Source organism: Chelonus insularis, unplaced genomic scaffold, assembly GCF_013357705.1.
Source record: "Chelonus insularis isolate UGA/USDA-ARS -01 unplaced genomic scaffold, ASM1335770v1 contig_395_pilon, whole genome shotgun sequence".
NCBI classification, from domain to species: Eukaryota; Metazoa; Arthropoda; class Insecta; order Hymenoptera; family Braconidae; genus Chelonus; species Chelonus insularis.
The window spans coordinates 178,381-204,905 of NW_023276550.1; the positions used below are offsets into that span (position 1 = coordinate 178,381).

Here is a 26,525-nt window from a genome sequence, read left to right on the forward strand (position 1 = left end):
TAAACGTTTATTGGAATCAGTTTTGGAGCGAATGAGTAACTCTGATGCATACGATAAGTTCTTAGACAAGCAGCCTGACGAAAATGATTTAGATGAAGGTGATTTCTAAACATTCCGATAAAGTTTTGATAAAACAAAATAAAAGTTTCAGTGAGGTTATGTTTAAATAAGAAAAAATACTTTAATGACAGAAATTGTTACAGTCAAGAATAAACAATTGAGTTTTTATAAAATTTAAGTGAATAAATAAATAAAAAGTTTTTTTCTCTAAAGGTTTGTGCAGTCAATTTATTTAAGTACTCTAATTTACCTATTTTTGAAGTAAACGTAATATCACCTTTTATTTCTAGATTTGGCGGGAACACAAAATCATCCACAATTCACCATATCCACAGTATATTTCCATTACTTGATACTTCCTAACCATTGTCATAAGTCTTATACTAAAATTTGTCGTGATTCAATCTAATAATTGAAAGATCAGTGAATACTCAAGAAATAAAAAAAAATGTTTGAAGATTTAGAGGAAAAAGACAACCATATGTCATTATCTGAGAATGAAGATCAAAATTCTGATGCAAGTGAGAGAAAATCAAACGATGAAAACGAAAAAGGTGATGATGATGAAGAAACTCGCCGAAAAGTTGTTCCAAAAGGTACTACAAAACGAATCATTCGTAACCCTCAGCCAAAATTGAATGCCCAACGACTAATTGGACCTAAAGGTATTCACACTATAGAAAATTATTTTGAAAGTTTCAAATTTTATGGAAAAGGGCATGAGAAGAAGGATTTAGATCGAATCATGAAGCGATTGGAACATTGGGCTCACAGGTTATTTCCAAAATATCAGTTTGATGATTTTTTAGAAAAGGCTGAAACAGTTGGATCCAAAAAAGAGCTTTCAACATTTCTTAAAAAATATAGAAGAGACATGGATCTTGGTGATGGTAGCACAGCAGCTAATGATGATGATGATGACAATGTCGAGAGAGGAAACTCTCCAGAGCCTATGGATGAATTTGATATGCTTATTGCCGAGCAGATTGAAAAATCCAAGCAAGCTACTAATTCTCGAGCTCAAGCTGTTCAACGACATAATGATGAAATTTTCAACAATCTTGTAAATTCTAGCAGTCAATCATTAAATCAAACCATTTCCGGTAGTCAAGCGGCAAGTGCAGAGAAGATTAATAATCAAGAAAATACATCATGTACAGCCAGCTCTTCGAATGAAATTAACAAAACGAATGTTGAGGAATCTGAAGAAGAGATTAAGAAAAGAATTGAAAGAAACAGACAAATGGCTATTGAAAGACGACTTGCAAGATTGAAGAGAGATGAAGAAAATAAAAGGAAAAAAGAAGCAGAATCTCAAGTAAATGTTGAGTCATCGCAGATTCCAACTGATGAATTATTACAAACACAATCACAGTCTGCGAATGTTAGAAATGAAATTCAAGTTACCGTAACTATTGAACACAATTCTAATTCTATGCTTGTTGATAATTTTAATACTCAATCAATAGAGGATAAACAAGAAACTGATAAGAATATTGACAATGAAAATTCTAATTCCATGGTTGTTGATGTTTCTAAAGAATTTATTGATAACATTCCAATAACTCAATCAAGAAATGTGCAAAACATGTCGAGTATTGATGAAAACAACGTTGATAATCAGGAAGATTTTCAAATTGATCGAAATCAAGCAGTCACAGTCGAAAAAGTGCATAAGAATGAAAATAATCCAAAACTTCTCACTGATGAAGAACTCGACAAGGAAATAGACGATGCAGTTAATCAGTTCATTATGCAAAAACGTAGACTAATGAAATAACTGTTTAATTATTCATTATTGTAATAACTGAAAATATTGTTTTTTTAGAAATTGTATGAACATTGAAACTTTTTTATCTAATCTTATTTTTTAATAAATCAAGTTTTTTATAACAACATTTAAATAATAATCATGAGATTTTTTATTATCAAAGAAAATTAAATTGTTATCGTTTTATATCGAATACTTAATTAAAGTATAAATATTAACAATCATATTTAAGTTCTCCGTTTTTGGGTGCTTATGTACAACACATTGTTTCCTCTGATAAATGCATCTCCATATTTATCCTTTAATTGACCATTAACATATTCTTCTGTTTGTTCTAAAGCAATATTCATGTATCCATCTAGACAAGCCAGTACACCTATAAACATTTCAATTCAAAGTTACAATTTGCAATGTTTCAATTAATATAAGAATTAATTACCTCTGTAATCTACTCCACTATTTAATTTTACAACCACTGGTCTTCCATGAATTTGTTGAATAAATTGCGACAAAGCTTCTTTTCGACTCATCTATAACATTAATAATAAAAATGTAAATAATACTTAACATACAATAACACCGGTTTTTAGGTTATATTCGTTTCATTTCCAACGTTGATTCAAAACAAAGCTAAAAATATAATATAAAAAATAAATCGTTAGAATAATTTATTGTACCTTAAATCTCTTGTTTTTTTATAAATTAAAATTGCAAATAAATCTTCTTAATTTGTAGTTGATTAAATTTTATATTTATTTATTATTATGTAAATAATGATAATGACATTTTCTTTCGTTTTTCAGGTTTGTATACAGAAAATTATGAGCAGCAACAGACAAAAAAATGAGAGTCACAACAAAGAGTATAGATTCTATACTTTTTAACAATAATACCACAAGGTTTTGATTGTTTATGGCGCCCACGTTTCCACTTTGTTATCACAAACTATGTAATTTTGAAATTGCTATAAGAAGTTTCTCACAATTTATCCAGATAACATACTCTAGTTAGAATGATGATAAAACCTCTCTGTCATACCGATATTACTACTTGGTAGTTCGAAAAAACCAAGTGGAATCGTCGGCGACACTTGCAATGAAATCAAAATCCTTATGGTATTATTGCAATCAGTCTTCTCTCTGCGAATAAAATAAAAGGTACGAAAATATTTGGTATGAATAGGGTATGCCAAACCTTGTGTGATGGCCGGAATAAAGGTTAGTTGTCATTTAACAAACATGTTTATCTTTCGTTGTTTTCAGAATATAAAGGTGTTGTAAAAGTATCAACTAGTTTGCATTTTTAAATCAATTACCTTCAAAATTATTTCGGAGCTAAGATTAATATATATTTGTCAATCTTTCATCATACAACGGATTATTCTAAGATGACAAACGTAATTTCTGAATTTATTTTATGAAATAAATTTGCGTTGAACGTAAAATTTGCTATAACAGTAAATTATTCTATTCAAAACTCAACAACATGGTAAAAATGTCATTGTTGACTTGCATCAATTGTTATTTATTGTATCTCTGTGTATTCTATCACTGTGCAATACAAATTTGTTTTTTCTACATGTGTTTACTACTAATAACTACACGCAAATAATTTTTTTTTTTTAGAATAAAACTCAATGTCCTTTCGAAGAAAATTGGCCATGTATGAGGCTTATTATTTTAAAACTATTGAAACAAGAACCTGTGACCCAAGCAGAATGGCAAGATCTCTTTTACTCTATTTATCTAGCTTGTATGTGGGACGAAAAAGGACCCATGAAATTACAGGAAGCTTTAAAAGAAGATATAATGGATTTTATAAAACAAGCTCAACAAGTAAATTTGTTGACATTTAATTATATAAACTATAAAAAAGACTTTCTCTTACTTGTATAATTTAATTTTACAGCGAGTTCTAGCACATCAAGAAGAGCAAGCATTACTAAAGGCTTATATAGCAGAATGGAGGAAATTTTTCACTCAATGTAATTATTTACCTACGCCTTTCAGACAACTAGAGAATTCTTTAGCAGGAAAAACTGGTTCAAATGGTCCAAAAAAAACTCAACCGGAAGAAAGCCTTGTTCGCAAAGTAATTATTATTGATTCATTTTTATTTATTTAAACAAAACATCGTTTTACAAAGTTGTTTATTTTAATTTTAGATGATGTTAGATAGTTGGAATCAAAGTATATTTAATGATATTAAACAAAGACTTCAAGACTCAGCAATGAGATTAGTGCGAGCAGAAAGAAATGGCGAAGCATTTGATTCACAATTAGTTATTGGTGTTAGAGAATCATACGTTAATTTATGTTCAAACCCACAAGACAAGCTTCAAATTTACCGAGAAAATTTTGAAGCCGCATACATCGAAACTACAGAATCATTTTACTGGGTAAAAGCACCAGAGCAATTACAAGCGCATGGTGTTGAAAACTATATGCGATATGCTGAAGCAAAATTAAGGGAAGAAGAACTGAGAGCACAAAAATATCTAGAACCTAATAGCACAAGTGTACAATTGCTAACAGAATGTTGTGTTAAAGTTCTTGTAGCCACATTTAAGCCAGCTATTCTAGCTGAATGTCCACGTATGATTCATGATCATCAAACTGATAGTAAGTTTCTCTATCTATCAATATTATTATATTCAAGAAATCTGTAAATTATTGAAAATAACTATTTCTCTTCAGAATTACGTTTAATGTTGAAACTAATGGATCGCATTCCGGATGGAGTTGGACCTATGTTAAAAGATCTCGAAGATTATATTTCCAGTGCAGGTCTTGCTGATATGATGGCAGCAGTGGATGTTATAACTCAAGACTCAGAAAAATATGTAGAGAGGCTGTTAGATCAGTTTCGAAGGTTTTCTACTTTAGTTAAAGAAGCTTTTGATGACGATCCACGATTTTTAACTGCTCGAGATAAAGCGTATAAACTTGTTGTTAATGATGCTACAGTCTTTAGATTAGAATTACCTTCGAAACAACCTCCTGGAGCAGCCGCAGTTATTAACAGTAAACCTAATAATAATAACAATGGCCAGCCAGAATCAAAGTGTCCTGAACTATTGGCAAACTACTGTGATATGTTACTTAGGAAAACTCCTCTTAGTAAAAAACTTACCTCTGATGAAATTGAAAGTAAATTACGTGATGTGGTAAGTTTTTATTAAAAATCATGAAAATGTAATTTAAAATATGATAAAAAATTAAAATTTATCATTTTTTCCAGCTCTTAGTTTTAAAATACGTTCAAAATAAAGATGTATTCATGCGGTATCATAAAGCACATCTCACGAGAAGGTTAATTCTGGACACATCCGCTGATTCTGAAAAAGAAGAGAATATGGTTGAATGGCTTCGTGAAGTTGGAATGCCAGCTGATTACGTAAATAAACTGGCAAGAATGTTCCAAGATATCAAAGTATCACAAGATCTGAATCAACAATTCAAAGAACAATGTCGCGCGGCGATTGCCGATAGTATCAATATTAAAATATTAAATGCTGGGGCATGGGCAAGAGGTAGTGAACGTGTTACAGTTAGCTTGCCATTACAATTAGAAGATTATATTCCTGAAGTAGAAGAATTTTATAAGAAGAAACATAATGGTAGGAAACTTCAATGGTATCATCATATGTCAAACGGCACAGTAAGTCATTTTAATTATATTTTTTGTTACACAACGTCAGAAATTCATTTTTTTTATTACAATTGTGTTTTTAGATAACTTTTTCCAATCAAGTGGGACGTTTTGATGTTGATGTTACTACATTTCAAATGGCAGTTCTTTTTGCGTGGAATCAACGTCCTATGGAAAGAATCTCTTACGAAAATCTAAGATTAGCTACAGAACTTCCAGATCCAGAGCTTCGACGTACACTTTGGTCACTTTGTGCATTCCCTAAATTAAAAAGACAATTACTAATGGTCGAACCTGCTGCTCTTAACCCTAAAGATTTTGCTCATGATTCAAGATTCTGGGTAAATCAAGAATTTGCCATCATGTAAATATCATCTTTATTCATATTTTCATTTAACATATCAGATATCAAATAAGTTACAATTATTTTGTTCATCGTAGAAAAAACGGTAAACTTCAGAAGAGAGGAAGGATAAATTTGATAGGCAGATTACAATTATCAACAGAACGAAGTAAAGAAGAGGATAATCAATGTATTGTTCAACTTAGGATATTACGAGTTCAGGTAAACTACTATTGATTTATTATGATATCACTATAAGTTTTGTTTTATTTAATTATGAAAATTATTAAATGCAGGAAGCCATAATAAAAATTCTAAAAATGAGGAAGAAAATAAATAATGCACAACTACAAACTGAATTGGTGGATATACTGAAAAATATGTTCTTACCGAGTAAAAAGATGATTAAGGAACAAATTGAATGGTTGATTGAGCATAAATACATTCGAAGACATGACGAAGATATTAACACATTCGTATATATGGCATAAAAATTTTTCACATGGATTAATTCAATTTTTCAATTCTATAACTAATTATATATTTTTATAATATTAACAAAATGAGTAATTAGCTGTTAAATTTATGGTGAAACAAATTAATAGACTTATTACTAAATTATCTGTGCTGATTTCTTGACACGAATACCATTAGGAAAAGAGGTTTTTCATTTTTCATGATCATGTATTAAGTCATATCACAATGTTTTCAAATAGTTATGATATACAAAAGTAAAAGATAAAAAAAAATACAGTCGAGTGTGCTATCTAATTAAAATATAAAAATTCTTGTATAAAAAATTCTTCCGAATGCTGCTTTTTCTATAAATATCGTAATTTTTTAACAAATTTAATTGCAGATATTTTTTTCGGGCTTCTAATATTCTATTATAATTGATCAAAGATTAAAAATTCGATTAAATTAACGGCCTATAATTTTTACAAAACAAAAATAACTGAATAAAAAATCATAGTTTCTTTGTGGACAAAAATCTATAAAGGTAATTTATGAATTTCAATGATGCATGAAATTACGATAGAAAAAGTCTTGTATAAAGCCTTCACATAATTCCGTGATTTATAAAACATACTATGTATAAATTGAATTGTAATAAATAAAAATGAAATTTTTAAAAATTTCGTAGTTTATAGTATTTATTTTAAAACACTTAAAAATTCTAATAATAGTATTTCATAAAATGATAAGGAATGAAGAATTATTTCATGCAAAATAATTTTTAAATGATACTTTATATTGATGTACGTTAATTATAATGAATGAACTACATGACTTTATTGTACACTTTATATTATTTGATTTTATTTAATTATCATGTAACAGTCAATAATTTACTCTGATAACAATAATCCACATAAATGGACTGACTTAACGACGATTTCAAAAAACAATTTTATAATTATTGAAAATTGAAGAACATTCTTTCATTGCAAGAGTATGTAGCTTACAATGATTTTTTTGTACGTAATTGTAATTTTATAAATTATATATACACACTCACACATGCACACATCAGATTACATTAATTGTTTACGTTCGTTAGATTTAATTTACTGCTTGAAGGATATTTTTTTAACTAAATATATTTTATTTTACTCTTCCTTCTACCTATTTAATGGATGTACCAGCCATCCAAATATACCGTTTACATTATTTTACTCGCTTGACTCTTGATAGTTACATATAGAATAAGTTTACATCGAGAGGTAATCTATTTAATTGAAAGATACAATTAACATTGATAATAATTAAAGGTGTAGAATAAGAATTAACAATATATTTCGATATCTTTTTTTTGTTAAGATTTACGTAAAGATTAACGTATAATTTTAGTATGGAAATATTTTTTTAATGAATAAATAGATTATACTTGTTGATATTTTTGTCCAATCTATTTACTCCACAATTTTATTAAGAAACGATTAGCCTTTCAAATTCGATGTTTTGAGCGTAAGCATACTAATATTTTTTCTATATTTTTGAATCTTTTTTCATTTTTTTTTATACGACGTTAGGCTAGAATTTAAAGCATATCTGGGGTTTCTGATTACAGCCAAGAATATTTTATAGACCATTAAAGAATTTATTATATCAATTTGTAATTTATTTGTAGAATACATTACCACCAAGCTGTTTTCTTTTATTTTCTTTTAATTTCTAAAATTTTAAACTTTACATTTTCATCAATAAATATCTAGCCTACGTTGATCTCCAATTGTATTGATCTTTTTTTTGTTTTTTTGTTACGTTTGATTCTATGGAGAAGAGATTGAGTTAAGAAATGACTAATTTTAGAGGAAGTGAAGTATATTTGGAATACCGTTTTGTGCAATAGGAATAAAAAATGATAGCAGTAAGATTGTTTTTATTTGATTGCACCTCTAGATTGATTAATAGTCATATTGGAATTTGTTGGATATTAATCTAAAGTTGTGTAGTTTGATTAAGAGAGTCCGTTGTTTGAGATATTGGGCTTCTCTTATATTGGTAATGTTGTTATTTAATGTAAAATAGTTGATTTCTGCAGTCCACTTTCTCTTAATTTTAATATAAAAATATATTTTCGGTGATACCATTTTTAATGCGGAGCTGCTCAGAAAATATTTTTTAATTCCATTCAATTTTAATGTTTATTTTAAATGAATCTAATGAATAAATTTGTAATTGAATGACTTTAATTCCTTTCTGAAAGATTACATAATTCTATTCAATTATTAATACTCTAGAATCGAGAAAATTTTTTTTTCATTTATTGGTTTTTTATTACAATCTCTCAAAATGATTAGATAACTTGTACACTAAATTTGTTGGTACAGTCATAAAAACATATTCAAGTACGAATTAGGTAAAACACTTCTATTCACATTTTAAATTATTACTATTTATGTAATTCAAAAAGTTTGTGCTCATGTTATTATTCTAATTATTTCTTCATTTTTATTCTTACATAACATCATATATTGAAGCATGAATCATTTTTTGAAAGTAATTTAATATTATTTAAAGCGCATTTGTTTACAATTCAGAAACCACACATTTCAGTAAATACTTTAATAAATAATAATTTTAAAAATATATCTATTTATATACATATATTTGTGCTCAATAAATCTTATTGATTACAGAAAATATCCAGCTGTTACACTAAACAAAAAAATTTCTGCAACTGCGGGCTATTTGTTTTGTTATTATTCCTTTACTCAAACAATGTAATCCAATAACTACAAGATGAACTTTATATTTCAACTAATACAATTATGATATTTTACTCCCTTACATTCTAAGCCTGGCAGCTAATTGACAATATACCATTCGCTATTGTTCAATAAATATTTGAACTAAATGGTATCAACGCTCGTTAATTACACTACGATATTCCAAGTTATCAATAACTAGCTTCTGAATATACTCCATTTCCTCACTTAGCATAGAATGAGCTTAATAGATATTTTTCAACATCACATTTGAAAATTGAGATAAAAAACGAAGAAAGAGTACATGAATTGACTCTCATATATTTATGGAATACTGAAATAATATAGATGGTAACACAAATTTAATTACATTTAAATTTGACACAAATCTTTCAATACACTTCATGGTGAATTTTTTCGTTTCACATTGAAATGATATTTTTTTTGAATCCATTAATTGCAGAAATATCACATCATTGATTATTTAATTTGGATGGATTATTTAAATAATTTATAGCCACTGATTGCAAACAACACTTACCCTAAAAAAATCTTTTAATGATCAGGACAACGGGTGTGTTGTATGGGTGGAGCTCTTTTTAAAGGATTGTTAGATGCTGAGTTTTCACATACATGTACTACTATTCCAGGTTGACCAGATCCGCCTGGATGTAGTTCGTGACTTCCACCTACATTTATATACAAACATCAGATAAAATTAATTTGATAGAGTAAGTAGGTTGTTAGAGATATATGTAAGTACCTGGTGATAAATTAGCAATGGCAGCCAATAAATCATGATTAACTAGGGGTTCGTCTTCTGGTCGTGGCTCCCAGCCAACCGGAGGAGACGCAGGGGGTGAAATTAGAAATTGTTTTGTAAGAGCAGGCGGTTGAAGATGTTGATCTTCGATATCTGAAACAGATAATCATTAATACTCAAAATAATCTTTGAAAGAATATTGAAAAAAAAAGACTTGTCAGGAATATGAATATACAAAAATAGAATAACAAGAAATTGAAGATACTGGAAAATAAATGTTTAGCTAAAAATAGCATTTTTAAATATTAATGTCTAAAAATATATCTCATAAAATGGTTTCTTTTTAATACAAACCTATCGGTGTTACTGGCTGAGCAAAATAGCAGTTAATATCGGTATCACCAAATTTTGTTTGATGCAATTGTATCCTAGCATGAGCTGCAGCACTTGGAGACTTATAATTTACCCTCATTCTTCTGAATGATTTAAAATACTGGAAGGTTGCATCTTTACCGAATTGTTTAAATAATTCTTCTATTTCAGCCTGTTAAATTGACCATTTATATAAATAATTTGAATTTAAAAGAAACTTTTAACCAAAAATATTAAATTACCTTAAGTTTATCACTTTTAAAAACTCGAGGATCTACATTCGTTACTATAACGGATGTTGGCAAATCTTCGTCATGTACTAGTTCATCAAGAGTTCTAATATCCGTACTTGTTCGATCTCTTTTTTCATCTAAATCGAGTGTCAACTCCTCATAATTAGGATGTAAGTCAGGTAAGCCATCTACCTCATTGATGATGATATTTTCTGATTCTTCTTCATCATCTGATAAAGGAAATCCACGTTTTTCATCCATTTTGTCGTTGATCTGGAAGATTTGAAGTTAAACGAATGTAACAACTCTTAATGTGTAAAATAAAAAGGCAATACACCAATAGAACAATATTTACATTTATCGCAAAATATATATTTATATATATTTTCGGAATTATAGCAGGAAGCTCAACTCATAAACATCAATAAACAAACTGACATAAACATTTCATTTCTGAATCAATTGAAACAGTACAGATAATACACGATATTTCTTAATAATGGTATTGTGAAAAAGACAAACATCTAAATTTACTAAGATAAATAAGCAATCTATACAACTTCACTGATATCTTTAGATATGTATTTAACTCTGCACTACATCGAATCACGTTTCAATATGGAGCCTTATACTCTTTGTTAACATCAATGGAATATTTTTACTTCGACATTGAAGTGTATTTTATCACTAAGATTATTGACAAAATTTCGTCATTGTAAATTTGTTCATCACTCGCAATTGACACTTTTAATTCATCCGAGAACTACACAGTAGTAGCAATCATTGAAAAGAGCGTAGGCGTGCGCAGGCATATCTAATGGCTCCGTTTGTTACCATACAATTTCATCCAAACTTGGATTACTAAATGTAAATAATTCAGTATTAAGCTGTCACTAAATCTCATAAAAATATTTTAATATTTATATATAATAATAAATGGCTATTTTAAAACTAATTACTAGTTTTGTTAACACAGAATTACAGCTTTAACTTTGACCTTTCAAATATCGTTGGATTTTTTTATACGAAGGCACAATAAAAAAACCAATGTAGCTTTCCCGTTCCGGAGGTTATGTATGATATATCTTCCCGTACTCCGTTCACGTGCGCAAATCCGAAAAGGAATGACGTCATATAATTAAAACTCGAGTTATGTACGTGTATTGAAACTCTGTATTAAAAATAAATAATATGTTCTTAACACAGCCTAAAAAAATAATATTAGAAATCCCATGTAATACTGTTTTCTAAATTTTATAAAATGCAAAGTATGTTTTAACAAGAATTATTTTTTTATTTTGTAACAAAGAGAGCTTTTAATATTCTCAAGTAATATTATGGGTTTAATTGTTTGAAGAATTTTAGTGAAATTATTCAAATCTTTTGCATACGTCCAGATATCAAAAAGATATCTTATTTCAAAGCACTAATAGATATCATGATTTGTCTTTCAAATAAAATTAAAGTTTCATTGTAAGTAATGATACATATTTGAAGATAAAAAATTTTATCTAAAATAAAAAACAAATCATAAAATTTCTTAATAAAAAGATAAGATTGATTAAAAAAAAGTAATTCTTTAGACAAAATTATTTTATGTTCAATGCCATATTGTTATAGTAATGAATATACTTTAATTAAATTGGTAATTATTCGGAAGTGGGGTCCACCCTATTTTTGGCTATAAAAAATCGAAAAATTATGATATAGGAATTTTTTTTTTTATTTTATTCATTTTTACGGCGCATTTATGATAAAAAATAGAGCTATATCGAAAAAACAAAGCCAAAAATAGGGTGGATCCCACTTCCAAATAATTACCATTAAATTCACTAAACACTAGAATATTCCGCTCTATTTTGGAAAAAAATATAATAACCATGACTTGTTGACTATCAACCATTAAAATTAATAGATATGTTTTTTTTTACTGTGACATGATTATAATACTTTTTCAAAACATTTAAAAAATAATTCTTCGAAAAAAAGTAAATTAGGTCAATTGTGTTTATTAAATTTACTTATTATTATTATCATTTTATGAAATCAAATTTATTACCAATTCAAGGAAATAAGTTTTCATTTCCTTAAATCCTCCCCCACATAAGGCCTAGCCTTTTTTTTAAATTAAATTAATGACATACTTATTGTAATGTTTAAATGAACGCGCCTATAAATCTTCGATTTTAACCAAATTTTTCCTACGGTTGGTAATTTCTCATCGGATAAAAGTCAGGCTCAGAAGATACAAAGCATTGATGGAACCGATTGTCATTTTTGTCATGATTATAACCTAGTTAAATCAGTCAAAACATAACAATTTTAAACGTTTAACAAATTAAATAATATTACATTTAAGTTACAAAAAAGAAAATTACATAGATATAAATATGACGGAGTTTGAAAAATCACTTCAATCAGTTTGTGACAACATGATTAAATCTGCATCTTATGCGATTAATTATCTTGGTAATAAGCAGTGTTTTTTTTAATTGTAACATTATCTAATAAGGAAAAATGGATTACAATATTATTTATTATTTTCAGAGGAGAATAAACGTCAAAAAGTACTTGATACTTTCAAAGAATGTCTTGAAGACTATGTTAAAAGCACTGAAACTTTGAAACATATAAATACATTAATGAATCAATCAATAGATCAAGACGGAGAAAGTGATCAACAACAATTATTAGAGGTAGCACACGATAAAAGAATTATAAATATTAGTTATTCAATTCATATTTATGTAACATAGCAGTAACATGTAGTCAAATCACAATAGAAGTAGATGATTTATCACATATACATTGAAAAGATGTATTATTTTACATTATTACAATTTTTCATTTTTAGGAATTCAATCAACAAACATCGTCATTTGTTCCTGATATATCAGACAATGAATATATACGAGATTATGATGAGTGTGTTGAAAAGTTGGTTAAAAGTAAGGTTATTTGTAATATACATTTGCACTCTAAACAATCAAACATACATCAAGGAAATTATTATTAATAATATTCTTGTTTATTATCATTGATTTTTATTATAGTTATGACTGGAGTCAACGTCAATAATACTGATACAGAAATGGAAATAACTGACGAAGGCTTGAATAGTTATGCCAATCTTATTTGTCCTATTAGCAAGGCTAAGATGACACATCCCATGAAAAACACTATTTGTGGTCATATTTATGATAAGGCTAGCATAGATGCTGTACTTAGAAATTCTAATGCTACGAGGTATGTTTAACTAACAAAATTAATCAATTACTAATTTAACAAAGAATAAATGTAATCATTAATATGTAATTTATTTTGCAGATGCCCAATCGTTGGCTGCCGCAACAAAGAATTCTTAAATAAATCGTACCTTAAACCTGATCTTGTTGCTCAAATATGTATAGAAGCATGTGCAAATCGTTCAGATTAATATGCAATTCATATATCATTTTATTGTGTAGAACAAACATCATAATTTTAAGTTTTTTAATGGAAACAAGATATTTTTTCATAAAAGTTCATACTTGAGATATATTAAGGAACAGACATTTGCTATATTTATTAAGATTAATTAATATTCAGATAGTTTTTAAAACAAATGATCAAAAAAAGTCGTTCAAAAAAATACTGTTAATTAAACAATATAAATGAATAATAAATAAGTTGTTTCAATACTTCATTTGAAAACTTATTTAAAATAATTTTAGTATTGGTTACATTATAATATAAAACATAAAATAATATGAATAAATTTGAATAAATAATAGACTTATTCACTTTAAAAATAATTTATAAACAAAAAACTCAAACTTTGTCTAAGCTCATAGGTAACACATTAGGATATCTTGTTGCTTATTCTTCCCTTTAATTTACATGCATTCAGATTCCATCAGCTAATTAGAATGTGACTCATTTTGCCGGACTTTGTCATAAAGGATCTCTAGTCGAATTGAAAACAGAATTTCTCACCGGCAGCACCCGGAAATTTCCCAGCAGTCTTGTACGCTTGCGCAATAGTGGAAAACGTGGTCAAAGGGGTAAATAATCGGTAGTGGGGAGTCGGAAAGCATTGGAGCAACTGTGGAATTCTTCTCAGTTTGACTATTTTTTTTTGTTAAGGAGTGTCAAGTTTTGATAAATTTGCCGGAATGGCAAATTCCATTGAAATTCCTCTTCGTGATACGGATGAGGTAAGTTCTTGATTATTATTGTAAACTTATTAGGTTTATTGATTATTTACAATATCAGAAAGTAATCTATTTACTAATCAACGGCATCAAACATTGCAATGAAACTAACCTCAAAATTGGTGTTTGTGATGCATCATATGTGCAAAAATTTTCAAGTTTGAAAGTAATGTTGTCTTTCATATTATACAAATACAATGTTTTTAATAAATTAATAGAATTGTTGTTATTAATTTTTTTTTGTTTTTTATAGGTTATTGAACTCTGTTTAGATCAATTACCTGAAGGCGATGAAGTTTTGGGTATTTTGCGACAAGAACATGCACAACTTAATATATGGGTCAATTTGGCTGTAAGTAAAAATTATTTATACATAATTTGTTTATTATAATGAAAAATAAGTTATATACTTGAAAAATATTTATTTATAATTTTATAGCACCATTTCTTTTTAATTCTTTAATATTTTTAAAATTCAAAATAAATTGTTTTGTAGTGTGTAAATAACTAAAATCTTTTACGTAACATATTCTGATAAATTAAATAAGTTGGATTAAATTTTTATCATTAATGGCAAAATTAAATTAAAAAAAAAATTTACAAATAATATTCCATCTGTTTTGATAAAAAAGAACTAGACATTTATGATTGGACTATATTTGATTCTTACATAAGATAAATATATTTCAATCAAAAGTTAATTATTAAAATATATTCATTTTTTTACAGTTCTCTAAATAATTGAATTTTTTAATTTTCAGCTTGAATATTATAAACAACATAAAATTGAGGATTTTATTAAAATCCTTGAATCGTCTCGAATTGATGCCAATATTGAATACAGAGAGTATGAAAAAGATCAAATGCGTGCATTGGACATGTTGGCAGCATACTATGTGCAAGAAGCCAATCGAGAAAAGAACAAGGATAAAAAGCGAGACTTATTCACAAAAGCAACTTTACTTTATACAACAGCAGATAAAATTATGATGTACGATCTAAACCACTTACTTGGTCGAGCATATTTTTGTTTGCTTGAAGGGGATAAACTAGATCAAGCAGATACGCAATTCAATTTTGTCTTGCAACATGCTTCAGCCAATATTCCATCACTCCTGGGTAAAGCATGTATAGCTTTTAACAAGAAAGACTATCGAGGAGCTTTAGCATTCTACAAAAAAGCTCTAAGAACAAATCCAAATTGCCCAGCAGCAGTAAGATTAGGAATGGGTCACTGTTTTATGAAGTTGAACAACCAAGAAAAAGCTCGATTAGCATTTGAAAGAGCTCTTCAACTTGATAGTCAATGCGTTGGAGCTCTAGTCGGTCTCTCAGTGTTAAAATTGAATCAACAACAACCTGAAAGCATTAGAAGTGGTGTCCAAATGTTATCAAAAGCTTACACAATAGATTCAACAAATCCTATGGTTTTGAATCATCTTGCCAATCATTTTTTCTTCAAAAAAGATTACAGTAAAGTCCAACATTTAGCTTTGCACGCTTTTCACAATACTGAAAATGAAGCCATGCGTGCTGAAAGCTGTTATCAGCTTGCTCGAGCATTCCACGTTCAAGCGGACTATGATCAGGCATTCCAATATTATTATCAAGCAACACAATTTGCACCTCCAGCTTTTGTTTTACCTCATTTTGGCCTCGGACAGATGTATGTTTATCGAGGAGACCCTGAGAATGCTGCACAGTGTTTTGAAAAAGTTCTAAAAGCTCAACCAGGCAATTATGAGACAATGAAGATCTTGGGATCATTGTATGCTAATTCAAGCTCGCAATCCAAAAGAGATATTGCAAAAAATCATTTAAGAAAAGTAACTGAACAATTCCCAGATGACGTTGAAGCTTGGATTGAATTAGCACAAATTCTAGAGCAAAGTGATTTAAATGCAGCTTTGAATGCTTATGGAACAGCGACAAGAATTCTGAAAGAAAAAGTTGAGGCTGAAATACCTCCGGAAATTTTAAATAATGTCGGAGCACTGCATTATCGTTTAGGCAACCTTGAAGAGGCTAGAAGAAATCTTGAAGAATCATTAGCAAGGTCTAAAGTTGATGCCCAAGATGATCCTAATTATTACAATTCTATTGCTGTTACTACGACTTATAATTTAGCTCGTTTGAATGAAGCTCTGTGTGTTTTCGACCGTGCTGAGAAATTATATAAGGACATTTTGAAAGAGCATCCAAATTATATGGATTGCTATTTAAGACTTGGATGTATGGCTAGAGATAAAGGTCAAATTTACGAAGCTTCTGATTGGTTCAAAGATGCTTTGAGAATTAATAATGAACATCCTGATGCATGGTCGCTGCTTGGTAATCTTCATCTAGCAAAGATGGAATGGGGGCCTGGTCAAAAAAAATTCGAAAGAATATTGAAAAATCCTTCATCAAGTAATGATGCCTATTCTTTAATTGCTTTGGGCAACATTTGGCTACAGACTCTGCATCAAAGTGGAAAAGATAAGGAGCGTGAGAAAAGGCATCAAGATCGTGCTTTAGCTATGTACAAACAAGTACTACGGAATGATCCGAAGAATATTTGGGCTGCAAATGGTATTGGTGCTGTTCTTGCTCATAAAGGATGTGTCAACGAGGCTCGTGATATATTTGCCCAAGTTCGTGAAGCTACAGCTGAATTTTGTGATGTTTGGCTGAATATCGCTCACATCTATGTCGAGCAAAAGCAGTTTGTCAGCGCTATTCAAATGGTAATTAGTCTTTTGAGTGTTTGAGAGTAAAGATAAGAGCATGAGATAGATAACATAAAGTAAATTAATGGTATATGACTTTTCAGTATGAAAATTGCCTGAGAAAATTCTATAAATATCATCACGTTGAAGTACTCCAATATCTTGCGAGGGCTTACTTCAAGGCAGGAAAATTGAAGGAAGCTAAAATGACTCTACTCAAGGTAATGTTAATTGAATATCTTTAACAGTCTATTCTACTTCATCACTATCAATTTTATCTTCCATTTAGAATTAAATTTTAAACTTATTTAATAATATGACATTATATTTATTCAAATATTATTTTATACAATTAATATAAATTTATGCATTACTTTTTTCAATATTTTAGGCACGAAGAGTCGCTCCCCAAGATACAGTTTTATTGTATAATATAGCTTTAGTGCTACAAAGACTTGCTACGCAAATTCTTAAGGATGAAAAGTCTACTCTTACGACAGTACTTCAAGCAGTGCATGAGCTGGGATTATCACATAAGTATTTCCAGTATTTAGCTACTCATGGAGACAGGATGGAACAACTTGCAGAAGCAGAAGCTCGGCGATGTCAAGACTTGCTATCTCAAGCACAATATCATGTTGCTAGAGCTAGAAGGTTAGATGAAGAAGAAAAGATGTTGAGGAAAAAACAAGAAGAAGAGCGACAAGCATTTAAATTAAGACAAACTGAAGAGCAAAGAAAACTTGAAGAAATGCGTAAACAAAAAGAAGAAGCTATGTTACAAAAGAGGCAAGAATATGTGGAAAAAACAAAGAATGCGCTTGTTTTTGAAGAGATGCCATCTGAAAAACAAACAAAGAAAGGAAAAAAATCAAGAAGCGATCAGTATGTCAGCGACAGTGGAGGTTCTGGGGGTGAAGAGCGGAGGGAAGAAGCTCCAAGAGAAAGAAAAAGAAAGAGGAAAGCTAGTGGAGAAGGTAAAGAACGAAAAGGAAAAGGCAGAGGTCGTAGGAAGAATGACGACAGTGGTGGTTCTGATAGTGACCGGCCTCGAGCCAAGAGAGGAAGAAAAGTCGGAAGTGGTAAAAAAGTTAAAAAACCCGCGCCGGAAGTTACTCGACATAATCCTCGTTTCCTATCAAAAGAAACTATTTCCACAAGTGAGTCTGAGAGTGATGAAGGACTTAAGATTGCCAGTGGTGATGAAGCTGGTCCAAGCAGGGGTAAAAGAAGAATCAGTTCTGATTCAGAACAATCAAGAGCTTCAAGATCAAGGTCTCGATCTCGTTCAAAAGCAAGAAGTGGTTCGAGAAGCAACTCTCGATCAAGGTCGAGAAGTGGATCGAATCGTTCAGGTTCAAGATCGAGATCGCGATCGCACAGTGGTTCGAGATCTCGATCGAGGTCAGGTTCACGAAATAGCAGGTCGAGGTCGCGATCTGGTTCGAGGTCTCGATCTGGATCAAGAGCACGTTCGCACTCAGGATCTCGAAGAAGTGGGTCAAGATCACGATCGAGATCAAACAGTGGATCTAGGAGAAGTGGTTCGAGATCTCGGTCAAGGTCGGGATCACGCTCGAAATCAAGATCTAGGTCCAAATCTAGGAGCCGTTCACGTTCAGCGTCAGGAGAACGGAAGTCTAGAAGCAAAAGTCGATCGAAATCACGTTCGCATTCAAAATCCAAGTCGAGATCAAGAAGTAAAAGCCCATCAAGATCACGGTCACGATCAAAAAGTGGATCTCGGAGTAGGTCTCGTAGTGCAAGCGGTTCAGCTAGGTAATTAACAATTTGATTATCCTCTAAATAATAGGTTGAAGAGGAAACAATTTAACATTGATTGAATAATTGTTACAGGTCTGCCTCGCCAGTTTCCAGAAAATCTGTTTCCGAAAGTGATGAGGGTTCGAACCATTAAAGCCTTATAATGCAATCTTACTTATAATATTATATTATATATAGATATAAGTTGCTACAAACGATTAGATATATCGGTGAGAAATTGTTTGTAATTATAGTTATTAATATTATAATACTGGAATAAATAAATACTCTGTGAGTCTATAAAATAAATTTAATTTATTATCATCATTATTCAATTTATCAAAATCCCTCCCAAGTTTGTATTGTTTTATGACAAATCAATCACTTAATATAAATTTAGCGTAATAACTAATAAATAATTAGTAGTTAAATCATGTTACGTAAAAGATAGAAACTTATTTTATTTTAATTCTAATCAAATAATCTATTACGTAACAACCAAGTTGATTTTTTATTTCGTTATTAGTGTTCAATTCTCTGATGTAGAGTATTAAGAATTTTATCATTCTGCAAATAAGTCTAATTTTATATTGGGAGTGAACTCAGTAATTTTAAATCATAAATCAAGTTTGATAAAAAGATAAATAATTTTTTTATTTTAAAATCAGGAGATGAAACCTTTTGGCATTTGCAGTTTATTTATTTACTGTAACTTCAAAAGTAAATAATGATTAGCGATGCGAAAATTATCGAATACCTAGCAAAACTTGGTTGATAGAAATTTCTATGAAATAAATATATAAAAGGTCACGAAGAATACATTTTATTATATTTAAAAAATGATTTTTAATCAAAATTTTATCAGATTGATTATCAATTCAAACATAATTAATTATTCAATATTGCAGCAAGATAATATTTCAATCGTAGTATTGAAGCATTTTTTTTGAAATGATTAAAATATTTCCAAATTAAAAAAGATAATTAATAAATACAAACCAACATAGAAATTCTGCAAACAAAAATAGTAAAACATAAGATTTAAGTAAAATGACTCCGAAATTCTGGATTTTTATTTTAATTTGTTCATGCACTAGTGTATTCAACCTTCTGTGAACTTCAAAAGTACATAAGGACGAATGAAGGAAAAGGAGAAAAAAAATAGACTCAAGTAATACGAAGGAGCATTTGTAAAATATACGATAATAAAAAGAAAAATATTGTAGAGATATTGCCAAATAAGCACACTTTAGACTATCGTTGCTGCAAGCAATTTGGCTTATCTTCGTGGCAGCTTTTTAGTATCATGCCTCAATGTGAGATCATTAATTCTACATGGCTCCAGAGAAATTGATCCAAATTTACAACAGACTCAAGTAACATTAATATATCCTCAATGACTCTGTCCAGACATCTAAATAAATAATAATGTTTATCTTGTTTCGATCGACTATTCCTCCAAGTCATATTTCATTACCCACAACTATGGTATTATAAGGTGTGAATCATAATCATTTCATCAGTAACTGTAGTTATTATTTATACAAATTCAATTAGCTTTTTAGAAATGTATGGATAATCAATTAATGTTATAGTATCAAATTATATGGTAAATGTAGCTCAAGTGACAGTTAGATTGTTAATTAATAATTACTTTTATGTTTACTAGTGAGACAGCAAATTTTATTGGAATACTCTAGTAACACAAAAATGAGTTGTTGTCAAGTTTTGATGCTACAAAAAACTAGCTATTTACATTCAAATTCATGTAATTCGACCTCCTTTAATCTGCTCTACCCTTAAATAGACCAAATTGCCTCTGGTTGTTGTAAGTGCTGTTCAGGTAGATCTATGGCTACCATAGAAGTTGATAAAAGAGGTACAACACTCATTGATTATGTTGAATCCTTTTTAAAAGTATCTCTTTTTGTTCCAAACAGTCCTGGTTCTATGTGCTTTCTTCTTATTACATATATCACTATCTTCAGTTGAAATTGTAGACATCACATAAAATAAACAATGTAGACCTTTTTTACGATGATGATAATATTTTGTAGTGCTTTAGGGTAAGATATATCATGAGCTAATAGAAGAAATTTTACAATCTGATTTCTGAAACTACCAGTATATTCTTGGATGAGTTACTGTAGTTTTATTATAAACATAAAAAAAGATGATAACTGGCATACAATTTTAGAATTGAAATAGCTCCATCGTAGAATTGAATCTCTTTATCGTATGCATTTATTTCTTTATAACTTGTTTAAAGATTCAAGAGAATACTTGATGTGATTCCCATCAAAATTTGAGATTCGAAACAATCTCTTCTCCTTTAAACTTACCTCAAGCATCAGTCACTTCGTTAACTCCAGTATCTCAGATGTTTCTATTTGCCAATTTCTGAATGAAACATAAATCGAAGTAAACACGGCTTTTCGTTAAATCTGGAAGCTTCAATGAATTTTGATTTCTTGCTACCTTCAACTCCTCTTTCAGATATATGGTTCTCCATCCAAGGCAAATTCAAACCTACAATTATATTAATGAAAATTACACTGGTACAAGCAATTATACTATCGTTAAATAATGTAGATACAACATTCATTGGATCGTTCCTACAGATACAGATTTATTCTGAATACATTGTATTGGAACCTAGAAGTTACTGAGTTTCAAAGCTAATGGTGATTTTCTCAAATCACTGAAAGTAAAGCTGATAAATTTTTTCTTTCGACTTAAAGCATTCAAAGTCTCATTTTTCTTCGTTAAATTCAGTAGACAGAAAAACAAAACAAAAATAAATGAGTCAACTTATCCAATGAAGAAATGAAGGTTGGATACATATCTAAAGGCCAAAGGTTTATATTGTCTTTTTTTCCAACACGTGAGTATAGACTTTATTTTGTATAGTATATTTAGTCGTTACTTCTACCTCTTACTTTTGTGACAATCATCTTCACTCTAGTTTTTCATGCCTTTGTCTTAACTGTCGTTTCTTCTTGTCTTGATTCGTCTCTACTTTTCTTTTATTGAACAAATACCACTCAACCAAAATACAGTCCAGGCAAAAAATGTCACACTTAGGGAGCTTATTTTAAGTTGGCTGTCAGTTACGAAAAACGTTTTTGCCAAAAAAATAAATTGATAGGGTAGGGCTAAGTTCATTATTTGGTTGTGGAAAATAAACTAAAGGTTAAAAGTATCCTGTCTAGTAACTAATATATTATCCTAACTACATACAGTAAAAAACATTATGTTCATATCAATGATAATCATGTTTGTATTGCTGATAGTGACACTCAATAAGATTCTTATTCCTTATGATACTGTAGATGGCATATGCAAATATTCCAAACTTAAAATATTCTAGAAAAAAATTCTAAAGGTTTTTTTTTTAGATCCCAGAGAGTCTGATGGTTTATTCACCTACAAATGTCATCACTGCATTCCATCTTCTGGATAGAGGTTATTTATCGAGAATTATTTGCACATACTATGATAAATGTTTCTCTTTGAATCTAAAGAAATGATTGAATATAAGTTTATTAGAAAATATCGAGAACATATGTGATTGAAAGTATTGTGTTTTATGATAAATAATCTTACAAGGGATGTAGAAATTCTTGGAAAAGTTTTGATAGCTTTTAATTTAAAATAAAATATTAGACATGCTATAACCATACTGCTAAAACTTTCAAAGAAATTTTCTAGATTTAATTAGATCAAGTGAGATCAGAATTTGAGTATTAGATTCGAGATTCAGTTAGATCTGAAAGCAGTTTAGTTGAATTTAAATAGATTTAATTATATTGAGGATCATATTGGTCCAGACATATTAGAACTATTTTATCCGAAGCAGGTCTAAGTGTAATTAAATTCTAGATCTAATTAAATTTCTATCTACTTATTGTAATATAAAAACTGACTGTATTTGTTCACTCTGAAATTAATCTAATTTTGCAGTATTTAAAAGCTCTACAATACTGATCTAATTAGATATTATGGTATTTAAAAAATTGTTTCCAAGTTTTATTTTTAATTTATCTGTTCGAATGAGAATAATTATGCATAAAAATGTGAAATAAAAGCAAGAAATAATGATAATAAAAAGCATGTAGAGAATACTTTTTACAAGTACTGTAGTAAAGATGACCAATCTCTGACATTACATTATTGTATTCTCTTTTGTTGCTCCAATGTTTCTTTCTTCACTCTATTGCTCTTGGCATTTTGAAAGAACATATCTTTTACTGTCTAACATTGATCCCTTGTGTCAGATGAAACACGACGACCACAGAGAAAAAAGCTTCTCTCGAAAGTGAAATAAAAAAATTATGAATACTGTAGCAGTTTGTGAGATACACAAAACTGTCTTTTTCCTTATTATTATTTTATTTTATCATCATGCGTTTTTTGTTCTTTTAAATTGAGGTTTTCTTGGTTTTTTAATTTATGGAAATATTTATTATGTCTTAAATTCATTCAATCTTAACTGTTTCACATTAAATCTCTGGAAATTTAAAATGCTGGTCTATTGAGAAAATGAAACAGAAAGAAATTATTCATCCTTGTATATTGATAAGTTCATGGCAATTCCATTGGGTCTTGGATCTAACACTCCCGCATCAACGATGCATTCAACTATGTAAATTTTATCATCAAAGTTAAGTATTTTTTTAATTACCAGCAAATAATAAGAGAAATATTAAAAGTTGGTCTACTGAAAATAATTAACCCTTGAATGTTTTACATTAATATAGAAAAGATCAGTTCTTTTTTTAAAAAATGATATTGAAACAAAAAAGAAAGTATTATGTTGAAAGAAAAAGTTTTTGCATAATTCTCAATAAATAATTGTTCTTATAATAAATTTCAATGCAAACTATTATTTTGATATGTAACATCAGAAAATATGTAAAAAAATTAATTTAAAAAAAAAATCGTGGAATTAAATCAGCAAAACATTTTTTCACTTGTAATTTTACGATGATTTTTTAAATTTATTTTTTTTTTTATAAAAAAAAATTACAGTTTATAACTATTATTTTTTCTTTAATACAGCCAATTTTATTTTTCTGTTATTTGAATTAAATTTAATGGAATAGTATAAGTTATAAGTAAATAGAAGAGTAATAACAGTAGTAAAAGTCAACGTAACTACGTCCATAGCGTGACCAATGGATTTCATATATTTCTCCTTAATAATCACCCGGAAACATCTTCATTGGTCAATATCGTCGATTTTTAGCAGCAATAATATTGTTTAGCACTATTTTTAATGATGTAAAATTTTCAGTCATGTATATTTAAAAATAATTTGTAATGTTTCAAAATCAAAGAAATATTTTTCAAATAAAAACCGCAATTTACGTCGACCTTTCAGTCGTATATTTTATTGATGTAATTTTTCCAGTATAATTATAAGTATTTAAGTAGAAATTATATTTCTATAATATAGTAAAAAAAGTTCAAGTAATTAACAAAAAAGTTTTAATAAATTATTCAAGATTTTTTTCGTAAAACAATTCTAATATAAAAAAGTAATAAATATTTGTGTGAAAAAGAGATAATTAATTACCAATTAGAAATAATAGTTGATAAGACATTGATTACAATAACATGGTAACGAGAGAGGATATTCACGTATTGGAATTAACGAGTAGTTTTCTCGTTACAAAATTCTGTTGACTGGTCTAATTTAGCACTAGTTTACTGGGTTTGGCATGTGAACTACATTAACGGACTGGAACTGCAACATTCGTAATTACCTGGCATTCACGTTTACTTCCACTGTCTACTATGATCTGTAGTGCTTCAATAGCATTTCAAGTTAAATCCTCTTAACTAGAAATTTTTTTTTTTTAAATCATTTATTCAATTTCTGTCATTTATTCATACTTTGTGCTGTGGAGTTCATGTTTTATACTGCAATCTAGTTTAGAGCAAGGAAAACTTTAACTTTTTTGGAATAACTAAAAAGGAGCTTGAATACAATGGAGTACTTCAAGTTTCTACTTGCAGATTTAGTTACCTTCAGACAATGAAGCATTTAGATAAATCATTTTGTAACAGTCATCTTAAGGTAAATTCATTTCATGCATTTTTTTGTTATAAAACAAGTAATTAAGTTATATTGAAAGAAAGTTTGGTTTTTAGAACTTTTTTTGTTTGAATGGCTTCGATTTAAAGACAAGGTTGATTTTTGTCCGTAAGATTAAATATTTTTGCAACTTGTAACGGTATATCAGTGACTATTTACTGAATTTCAGCTCTAATCCAATCACTGAATAAATTTCAATGGTTTTTGAAAAGCTTTTTGGAAAATTTCTTGAAGCTTTTTAATTAATTACGAAGAATATGTCGTATTCAAGCTCTGAATATTATTCAATTATATTTCAGATAAATATCAATTAAATGTGCATTGCAATTGATGATGTAGATTCATTATTTTTACATAATTAATCTGTTTCATCCCCAAATTCTCCTGAATTGACGATAAATAAGACTGTTACTGAAATATATTTCCAATCTGTCGCAGTAACAGTACTGTTTTCTGTGTTATCAATTTCCATCAATTCTGTCAATTACATTCAAGTAATTGAATTTTTTTAACTCTCAATTTTTGATGAATATGTCGTTATTAAAAAATTTCACAATCTATATCTATTTTTCACCAGTTTTCGAATAAATTTATTCTTTATTTGAAGTATATCTAAAAAATGGTGTTAGATTACTTTTTTGTGCTAAACACAATGGAACTTTATTTTTCAAATTATTTTGCAACCCAACTGTTAGATCATTGTCGATTAAGCTTCGTTGGATGCATTGACAGTGAGCAGATTGATCGGGATGGGAACTTAACTACAATTGCTTTTCGGAGATCCATCAAGTAGAACATTTCAGCCCTGTCGAAGTGAATGGCGAATTACTATATAGTGTTATATAGCTCAGGTCGATAGGTTTTGAAAGATAACTTGTTCAAGCAAGCCCACGTCAAAGGATTTTGCTGTCTTGTCCATCTAGATGAGAAACAATCTTGATAGACATTTCTTCTTGTACTTGATTAATAAAAAATTATTACATTTGTAAATAAAATTATTATCTACTTGAGTGATAATTCAAAAAAAAACAGAACACTTTATTCGAAATGATAAAAACCTTTCAGTTCAATTAAATTTCAATAATTCACTTGTTTCAATGTGTGACTTTACTTGTTTACAGTTGGTGTTTTCTAATCGAACATTCAATTTCCAAAGCTTGTGGTTTGGTAAAACGTACAGTAAAGGTTATCGAGTTATTCCTGGTCACTGGCAAAAAAAAGCACGGTCCAGGCAGAGCCCTGGTCAACACCAGCAGTGGTGAGATGTAAATTAATGGTGGATTAGCTTTTTCTATGCTCCCCTTGTAGACCTTGAAACATTATTTTCATAGACTCAGAAAAAATGGAATAAAAAT

General features: G+C 29.1%; 6 protein-coding genes across 9 annotated transcripts; 4 read left to right on the forward strand and 2 right to left on the reverse strand.

The window, feature by feature from the left end:
- The first annotated feature begins 112 nt into the window (after nucleotides 1-112).
- LOC118067669 (protein TIPIN homolog) lies at nucleotides 113-1,958 on the forward strand. The gene is made up of 2 exons (XM_035084534.1): nucleotides 113-273; nucleotides 351-1,958. The coding sequence occupies exon 2, from the start codon at nucleotides 509-511 to the stop codon at nucleotides 1,838-1,840; it is 1,332 nt and encodes a 443-aa protein (XP_034940425.1). The 5' UTR covers nucleotides 113-273; nucleotides 351-508; the 3' UTR covers nucleotides 1,841-1,958.
- Nucleotides 1,959-2,759, reverse strand: LOC118067670 (U6 snRNA-associated Sm-like protein LSm6). Its single transcript, XM_035084535.1, has 3 exons — nucleotides 2,509-2,759; nucleotides 2,271-2,361; nucleotides 1,959-2,207 (listed from the first exon to the last, which is right to left on the reverse strand). The coding sequence occupies exons 2-3, from the start codon at nucleotides 2,359-2,361 to the stop codon at nucleotides 2,059-2,061; spliced, it is 240 nt and encodes a 79-aa protein (XP_034940426.1). The 5' UTR covers nucleotides 2,509-2,759; the 3' UTR covers nucleotides 1,959-2,058.
- Nucleotides 2,760-2,847: 88 nt separating this feature from the next.
- Cul5 (cullin 5) lies at nucleotides 2,848-6,663 on the forward strand. Of its 3 annotated transcripts, none has more exons than XM_035084523.1 (10): nucleotides 2,848-2,988; nucleotides 3,094-3,319; nucleotides 3,457-3,666; nucleotides 3,740-3,922; nucleotides 3,996-4,452; nucleotides 4,528-4,997; nucleotides 5,072-5,491; nucleotides 5,566-5,846; nucleotides 5,924-6,047; nucleotides 6,122-6,663. In XM_035084523.1, exons 2-10 carry the CDS (start codon nucleotides 3,317-3,319, stop codon nucleotides 6,314-6,316), a joined length of 2,343 nt encoding a protein of 780 aa, XP_034940414.1. In that variant the 5' UTR covers nucleotides 2,848-2,988; nucleotides 3,094-3,316; the 3' UTR covers nucleotides 6,317-6,663. The 3 variants fall into 3 exon arrangements, with proteins under 3 accessions (XP_034940414.1, XP_034940413.1, XP_034940412.1); XM_035084522.1 differs by having other exon boundaries at nucleotides 3,094-3,227; XM_035084521.1 differs by lacking the exon at nucleotides 3,094-3,319 and having other exon boundaries at nucleotides 2,914-3,048.
- A 1,527-nt stretch (nucleotides 6,664-8,190) lies between these two features.
- Nucleotides 8,191-11,396, reverse strand: sra (RRM_RCAN_like domain containing protein Sra). 2 transcript variants are annotated; one of them, XM_035084517.1, is made up of 6 exons: nucleotides 10,761-11,396; nucleotides 10,415-10,678; nucleotides 10,155-10,344; nucleotides 9,801-9,953; nucleotides 9,579-9,726; nucleotides 8,191-9,371 (listed from the first exon to the last, which is right to left on the reverse strand). In XM_035084517.1, exons 2-5 carry the CDS (start codon nucleotides 10,664-10,666, stop codon nucleotides 9,593-9,595), a joined length of 729 nt encoding a protein of 242 aa, XP_034940408.1. In that variant the 5' UTR covers nucleotides 10,667-10,678; nucleotides 10,761-11,396; the 3' UTR covers nucleotides 8,191-9,371; nucleotides 9,579-9,592. The 2 variants fall into 2 exon arrangements, with proteins under 2 accessions (XP_034940408.1, XP_034940407.1); XM_035084516.1 differs by having other exon boundaries at nucleotides 8,191-9,726.
- A 1,279-nt stretch (nucleotides 11,397-12,675) lies between these two features.
- Nucleotides 12,676-14,031, forward strand: LOC118067656 (E3 SUMO-protein ligase NSE2-like). Its single transcript, XM_035084511.1, has 5 exons — nucleotides 12,676-12,874; nucleotides 12,953-13,101; nucleotides 13,260-13,353; nucleotides 13,459-13,651; nucleotides 13,733-14,031. Exons 1-5 carry the CDS (start codon nucleotides 12,796-12,798, stop codon nucleotides 13,839-13,841), a joined length of 624 nt encoding a protein of 207 aa, XP_034940402.1. The 5' UTR covers nucleotides 12,676-12,795; the 3' UTR covers nucleotides 13,842-14,031.
- A 353-nt stretch (nucleotides 14,032-14,384) lies between these two features.
- On the forward strand, nucleotides 14,385-19,358 carry Ctr9 (RNA polymerase-associated protein Ctr9). Its single transcript, XM_035084510.1, has 6 exons — nucleotides 14,385-14,601; nucleotides 14,852-14,950; nucleotides 15,360-17,324; nucleotides 17,411-17,527; nucleotides 17,698-19,085; nucleotides 19,164-19,358. Exons 1-6 carry the CDS (start codon nucleotides 14,560-14,562, stop codon nucleotides 19,222-19,224), a joined length of 3,672 nt encoding a protein of 1,223 aa, XP_034940401.1. The 5' UTR covers nucleotides 14,385-14,559; the 3' UTR covers nucleotides 19,225-19,358.
- Nucleotides 19,359-26,525: the final 7,167 nt, after the last annotated feature.